At 47.5% G+C, this 7781-nt stretch overlaps 1 protein-coding gene across 7 annotated transcripts in view; it reads left to right on the top strand.

Moving 5' to 3' along the window:
* SEPTIN6 (septin 6) overlaps positions 1–7781 on the top strand; it is a 150002-nt gene that overhangs the window by 104948 nt on the left and 37273 nt on the right. For all 7 annotated transcript variants that reach the window (XM_068251096.1, XM_068251099.1, XM_068251093.1 and 4 more), the window contains exons 7-8: positions 1–93; positions 3905–4037. The exon at positions 1–93 is cut by the window's left edge and continues 76 nt beyond it. In XM_068251096.1, coding sequence (XP_068107197.1) covers positions 1–93; positions 3905–4037 — 226 coding nt within the window. The remainder of the gene's footprint in view (positions 94–3904; positions 4038–7781) is intronic.

The following is a 7781-nucleotide window of genomic DNA, read 5'->3' as shown; positions in this document are numbered from 1 at the left end:
ACAGACACACACACGTCATTATGAGTTGTATCGAAGGTGCAAGTTAGAGGAAATGGGCTTCCAAGACACAGACCCAGACAGCAAACCCTTCAGGTAACGGGAAGTGGGAGGACTTGCATGTTAGGGATTTGACCATCCTGAGGTTACTTGAGTTAAAACTAGAAGTCTTGCACCCCACTGGAAAATGAACACATTTATTTTTATTGGTAATTTGGAAACCTGTCGTGGCGTCATGCAAGTGATTCTGCTTGTGTATGCTTCTATGTAACGTAACATTATTTAAGTAGAAATTGTGCCCCTACTTTTTGAGAAAAACAGTAGCTGGTCACTCCCCCAAATAAGGTATGTTACTCCTCCATACCGCTATCTTCATGTGTTACCATTATCATCATTAGCTGTCACTTAAACACGCATTATGTCCACCACGCTTTCTTATGTGTACTTGGGGTCTTGAACCATGAATCCTGGCACAGTGTCTTATGTAGAAGCATTCTACTGACTTCATGAGGAAGCAGTCTGTCTCTAAGGCCCAGTGCACACCGGGCAGATCCGCCTGCCGAATCCGCCTGAAAATCCGCGTGGCTAATGTATCTCTATGGGCTGGTACATTCCGGCGGTTTGAGGTTTTTAGCAAGCACTATACATTCCTGGTGGTTTGGGTCACCCTGAGCTGCTTGGTTACTCTGTTGTACTAAGTATGTTTCCATACAAGTTTTTCACACGTGAGGGGACTGTGCAGTATCGGCTCTGGTGGTGCAGAGACACATGAGTTTCCACCATAGGCTTCTATGGAAAACTCATCCACTTGTCCTGTAAAATTGTGCAGGTTGGAACTTTGAAATGGATCCGTTACAGTTAGCAGAATGCAAACGGACAGGTGAATGGATCCTCATAATAACCTAGGATATTTATGATCTGGCAAAATGGGCTAAAGAATGCAAATTGTTTTGCATTCTGTTGTGCTACATGTAATGCTAGAACCTAGCCATACAATTTTCTGTAATGCTGGGCATACACGGCCTCAATTATGCGCCGGATCGAGCCGCTTGCTCGATCCCGGCGCGTCCCCGCTGGCGCCTCTATCGATTCCCCACTCGTCCCCGCGGGCGCTCCTTAGCTTCCGCTCGATTCCCCGCTATTGTCCGCCTGCGGGGAATGTATCCGACGGGTCATCGGACCTGTCGGATATTATCAATCGAGCCATCAGCGGCTCGATTGATGAGTACAAAACGCTCTGTGTATGCCCAGCATTAGATTTAAGGCCCATACACACGTCGGATTTCCGTGAACGACGGGTCGTTTGAACGTCCCGTCGTTCGCCTGCTAAATCGGGCGTGTGTACAGACTGTCATTCTCTTGATAAGAGTGAGTTTGAGCGAACGTTATCTAGCGAACGACAGTCTGTACACACGCCCGATTTAGCGGGCGAACGACGGGACGTTCTAACGACCCGTCCACGGAAATCCGACGTGTGTATGGGCCTTTACTTACAAGATAGATTATTTCCAACATGTTGGAAATTATCTATCTAACCATCTATCTGCCTAGCAATTAGGCATTGTTCTGCTCAGCAGGAGATAACCAGAAGACAATGCACCACAGATAATGACCAGTCTCTACAGAAAATAATCTAATGCAGAAAATCTAACAGAAAATTGTAATGTGTGTACTAGGCATAAAGCCTGCAGAAGTGTTGGGTAAAGGGGCACATATTGCTGTTAAACTATAATAGCATATACTTTTATTTGCCATCTTTGATTTACACGTTTGCTTTAAGGGGGCATCATGATTACATTGCTTTGTACATACGTAAATCACACATGCCTGATAAAATATTCCACCCCCGCTGCAGGAGCTGTTAATTACCATTTATGCGTGTATACCACCTACAGGTTTTGCAGAAGTTTCATTCATTGATTAAGGCTACATACACACTTGAGAAGTTTTTGGAAAATGAAAGATCACAGACCAATTTTACCCCCTTCCATGTAGTATGAGAGCCATACCTACACAGTCTATTCTATGGAGCTGAGCTCCCCATCAGATAAAAAATATTTGCAAGATGCTGCACATAAAGATGCTGTACTCATGCAACAGATCAGTATCTGCAACAGATCAGTTCCTGCAAAATGCATTCATAGTCTATCTGCAGATCCTCAGACACACTTTAACAGACATTCATCTGCAGATCAGATCCACCAGGATAGATCTTCAAATCTGCAGATGATTGTCAGATATGCAGATGAATGTCTGTCAAACAAGGTGTGTATGAGATCTGCAGATATCCTAGACTATGAATGCATTTTGCAGGAACAGAGGTTTTGCAGATACTGATCTGTTGAATGTGTACAGCATTTTCGTGTGCAGCATCTTGCAAAGATTTTTATCTGATGGGGAGATCATCTCAATAGAATAGACTGTGTAGAGTATGGCTCTCATACTACATGGAATGGGGTAAAATTGGTCTGTGATCTTGCCTTTTCCAAAGGCTTTAATCTCAAGTGTGTCTGTAACCTAAAGGTGCATAAACACATCAGACTATAGTCTTTGGAAAATGAAAGATCACCGACCAATCTTACCACCCTTCATGTAGTATGAGAGCCATACCTACACAGTCTATTCTATGGAGCTGAACTCCCCATCAGAAAAAAATCTTTGAAAGATGCTACACACAAACATGCTGCACACACTCAAAAGATCAGTATCTGCAAAAGATCTGTTCCTGCCAAAAATCCATTCCTGCAAATTTCAATGATAGTCTATGAGATCTGCAGATCATCATACACACATGATTAACTGACATTCATATGCAGATCAGATCCACCAGGATGGATTTTCAGATCTGCGGATGATTGCTTGATCTGCAGATGAATGTCAGTTAAAATCATGTGTGTATGATGATCTGCAGATCTCATAGACTTTCATTGCAATTTGCAGGAATGGATTTTTTGGCAGGAACAGATCTTTTTTTTTTTTTTTTTTTTTTTTTTTTTTTTTTGTATTAAAGAGCTTTATTGAACAGATTATCAAATATAAAAAAGCTTGAAATAGCAAGACAGATAACATCTCGTTTGCAATTGACACACATGAACACAAAAAGCTACTGTGCTAACATAGATATGTTGCTAATATATACAAAAGATGAGTTGAGAGCACCGTCCAGAACGCTGGACCGCTCAACCTGGGAAATGGGGCACAGGGGTACCTCCGGCTGAGATCCCAGGGATCAGTCCATAACTTGAATCTTTGTGATGAAGCCATAGTGCTCTCTTTATTTGAGAAGAAAGAAAACTTAAAGGAAAATAGGAAAAGAGAAAGAAGAAAAAAAAAATAGAGAAATTTAAGGAAAAAAAAAAACATCCTAGTATAGCAAAATACAAGAGTCCTGAGTAACAAAACGTCTGCGTGCTACCATATAATTTATACACACTAGTGTCCAGGGGAAACTAAAGGTGCCTGTATGTCTTCCAAGTATCCCAGATACGGTCATATCTCGAGGCAGGAACAGATCTTTTGCAGATACTGATCTTTTGTTTCTGTACAGCATCTGTGTGTGCAGCATCTTGCAAAGATGTTTTTTCTGATGTGGAGTTCAGCTCCATAGAAAAGACTGTGTAAGTATGGCTCTCATATTACATGAAGGGTGGTAAGATTGGTCTGTGATCTTTCATTTTCCAAAGACTATAGTCTGATGTGTGTATGAGCCTTAAGTCTGTTAAATTAAATCCTAACATCCTACTTTTTTGTGGGGGGGGAGTAAAAAAAAAATCAAACACTGGTCAAGTAAAACAATGATCTGCTTGGCTTTTTAATGTGTATATCGCAATGTGGGGGCTTAATACATTATAACAGAATGTTTTACTTGCCTCTATAAACAGCCTTGTATTTGTTTTGGTGCATTTAGCTTACAAGAGACCTATGAAGCAAAAAGAAACGAGTTTTTGGGTGAACTGCAGAAGAAGGAAGAAGAAATGAGGCAGATGTTTGTACAGAGGGTAAAAGAGAAGGAATCCGAATTAAAAGAAGCAGAAAAAGAGGTACTTATGCTGACAGAACAGAAGTTAAGTTAGAAGTGAAATATAGTATGTTTGCAAATGTGTGAGGCTGGTGGCCTTTTGAATGAAAACAATACCTGGGATCTGGAAATTTTGGATTACTCCTGAGGCTGTACTTTCCACCAGCGAAAAACCCAACCACTATTTTGTTTGCTACACTACTGATGTGTAATTGCATGGAAGCGCTGTTTGGCGTGTGAGGGTAGTGCTGTGTTTGGCGTCTAGGAGGAACGCTGTGTTTGGCCTGTGGGTGGAGCCCTGTTTGGCCTGCAAGGGGAGTGCTCTGTTTGCCGTGCAGTGGTAGTGCTGTTTGGTGTGCAGACGAAGCTCTGTGTCTACCGGGCGGGGGGGAGCCCTGTGTCTGCCGGGCGGGGGGGGGGAGCGCTGTGTCTGCCGGGCGGGGGGAGAGCTGTGTCTGGCGCAGGGCCGCCATCAGAAATTTTAGGGCCCCTCACACATCATAAGGCCGGCCCCCCCACTGAGCCACCCTGCCTGCCAGCAAGTGCCTTCATACCGGTAGGATAGGATTAACGATGCCTTAGTGGAAAATGAAAAAAGCGACCCCCCCCCCCCAAAAAAAAAGTCTGAGTCGGTGTGATTGCGGCTTACTGCGCAGGCGCTGCCCGGCGAAGCAAATTCTTGTATGCATTCACGTGGCCAGGAGCGCTCTGCGCAGGCACGCTACGTAGCAGTGATGTCACAACTACGTAGTATGCCTGCGCGAAGTGCTCCCTACTGACTGCATGAATGCTTACAAGGATACGCTTACTGGGAAGCGCCTGCGCAGTAAGCCGCGACCACCCCGACCCAGAAGTAAGTTCAGGGGGTCGCTATAGATTAATGGAGTGGGACAAAGTAGAACTGGGGAGTGGTGGGCATGAGGCGAGCCCACTAAACATGCCTGCACCAACCCCCCGTTTTTCATTTTATTTTCCACTAAGGTATCCCTTAATGCCAGCACGTTGGCAGGGCCGGATAAGCACATTTTACCACCCACGGCCCCTTACCTCCAACCACCCCATGAAAACAGCGTGACTATGATTGGGCTATTGGATAAAGGAAAAGGAGGAAGGTTAGAGATACTGATGGATCAGGGTACTGTATTAGGTATTTACAAAAAAAATGTGGTAAGGATAGACTAAACGCAATATTCGGCAATTTAAGGTGACTAAGAATTTGATAAGATTATGGAAAAAGGGATATTATAAAGTTAAGGTTACTGTTTACAAGATTAGGGTGAGAAAAGTCAGGGACATGACAATGCACTCTGTAAAGTGCTGCAGAAGATGCTATATAAATACATAATAATAATAATAATAATAATAATAATAATAATATGGTAAAACAGACTATGACTGTGGTTGGATTAGATTGTGAACTTCTCTGAGGACAGTCAGTGACATGACTATGTACTCTATAAAGGGCTGCAGAAGATGTCCGCGCTATATAAATACATAATAATAATAATAATAATAATAATAATAATAATATGGTAGGACATTAGGCTATGACTATGGTAGGATTAGTGTGTGTGCTCCTCTGAGAACAGTCAGTGACATGACGATGTACTCTGTAAAGTGCTGCAGAAGATGTCAATGCTACACAAATACATATTAATATGGTAGGATATTAGACTATGACTGTGGTAGGATTATATTGTCAATCGCGGCACATCGCCGCCTCTGCCCGCCCCTCTCACTCTTCCTTCACAGAGGCGGCGATCCGTGCGGCGACTGACGTCAGGAGGGGCAGAGCTGAAGCTGAAAGCTCTGCCCCTTCCAGGAAATGCCGGCGGATTGCCCCCCGGGCGATTTGGGGGCTCTGCAGCACTCGTTTAGCGGCGGGGATGCGGCGGATTACTTGGGAGCACTGAAGCGAACTATAAGGAAGCTTTTGCCGGCGCGGGCCACAAAATATTGTATCGAGGGCCGCAAATGGCCCGCAAGCTGCGAGTTTGAGACCCCTGCTATACACAGTCACAGCATCCTGCCGCCCCCCCTCCCCCCAGCAAACAGCGTGAGTAATGAGAGATTAAAAGCAATGCAGCAGCAGCAGGGATGGATGAGGGAAACATACAGTACATTACTGCAGCAGCTGGGGCCCAGTTTGTGTGATTCTGTGTCCACAGGGCCCTAGAATTAAATGGCCCCTCCCTGCTCTCATGTCAATCATGTGCTGTAGGCGGCCCTGGTCTGGCGTGCGGAGGGAGCGCTGTGTTTGGCGTGCGGAGGGAGCGCTGGGTTTGGCATGTGAGGGAAGTGCTGTGTTTGGCGTGCGGAGGGACCGCTGTGTTTGGCGTGCTGGAGGAGCGATGTGTTTGGCATGTGAGGGAAGTGCTGTGTTTGGCATGTGAGGGAAGTGCTGTGTTTGGCATGGGAGGGAAGTGCTGTGTTTGGCATGGGAGGGAAGTGCTGTGTTTGGCGTGCGGAGGGAGCGCTGTGTTTGGCGTGCGGAGGGAGCGCTGTGTTTGGCATGTGAGGGAAGTGCTGTGTTTGTCATGTGAGGGAAGTGCTGTGTTTGGCGTGCGGAGGGAGCGCTGTGTTTGGCATGTGAGGGAAGTGCTGTGTTTGGCATGTGAGGGAAGTGCTGTGTTTGGCATGTGAGGGAAGTGCTGTGTTTGGCATGGGAGGGAAGTGCTGTGTTTGGCATGGGAGGGAAGTGCTGTGTTTGGCATGGGAGGGAAGTGCTGTGTTTGGCATGGGAGGGAAGTGCTGTGTTTGGCATGGGAGGGAAGTGCTGTGTTTGGCATGGGAGGGAAGTGCTGTGTTTGGCATGGGAGGGAAGTGCTGTGTTTGGCATGGGAGGGAAGTGCTGTGTTTGGCATGGGAGGGAAGTGCTGTGTTTGGCATGGGAGGGAAGTGCTGTGTTTGGCATGGGAGGGAAGTGCTGTGTTTGGCATGGGAGGGAAGTGCTGTGTTTGGCATGGGAGGGAAGTGCTGTGTTTGGCATGGGAGGGAAGTGCTGTGTTTGGCATGGTAGGGAAGTGCTGTGTTTGGCATGGGAGGGAAGTGCTGTGTTTGGCATGGTAGGGAAGTGCTGTGTTTGGCATGGGAGGGAAGTGCTGTGTTTGGCATGGGAGGGAAGTGCTGTGTTTGGCATGGGAGGGAAGTGCTGTGTTTGGCATGGGAGGGAAGTGCTGTGTTTGGCATGGGAGGGAAGTGCTGTGTTTGGCATGGGAGGGAAGTGCTGTGTTTGGCATGGGAGGGAAGTGCTGTGTTTGTCATGGGAGGGAAGTGCTGTGTTTGGCGTGCGGAGGGACCGCTGTGTTTGGCGTGCTGGAGGAGCGATGTGTTTGGCATGGGAGGGAAGTACTGTGTTTGGCATGGGAGGGAAGTGCTGTGTTTGGCATGGGAGGGAAGCGCTGTGTTTGGCGTGCGGGGGGAGCGCTGTGTCTGGCGTGCGGGGGGAGCGATGTGTCTGGCGTGCGGGGAGAGCGATGTCTGGCGTGCGGGGAGAGCGATGTGTCTGGCGTGCGGGGGGAGCGCTGTGTCTGGCGTGCGGGGGGAGCGCTGTGTCTGGCGTGCGGGGGGAGCGCTGTGTCTGGCGTGCGGGGGGAGCGCTGTGTCTGGCGTGCGGGGGGAGCGCTGTCTGGCGTGCGGGGGGAGCGCTGTGTCTGGCGTGCGGGGGGAGCGCTGTGTCTGGCGTGCGGGGGGAGCGCTGTGTCTGGCGTGCGGGGGGAGCGCTGTGTTTGGCGTGCGGGGGGAGCGCTGTGTTTGGCATGTGAGG

The sequence above is a fragment of the Hyperolius riggenbachi genome, chromosome 8 (assembly GCF_040937935.1).
Source record: "Hyperolius riggenbachi isolate aHypRig1 chromosome 8, aHypRig1.pri, whole genome shotgun sequence".
Taxonomy (NCBI): domain Eukaryota; kingdom Metazoa; phylum Chordata; class Amphibia; order Anura; family Hyperoliidae; genus Hyperolius; species Hyperolius riggenbachi.
Note: the sequence above shows the minus strand (reverse complement) of the source record. Positions and strands in the feature narration are given on the sequence as shown.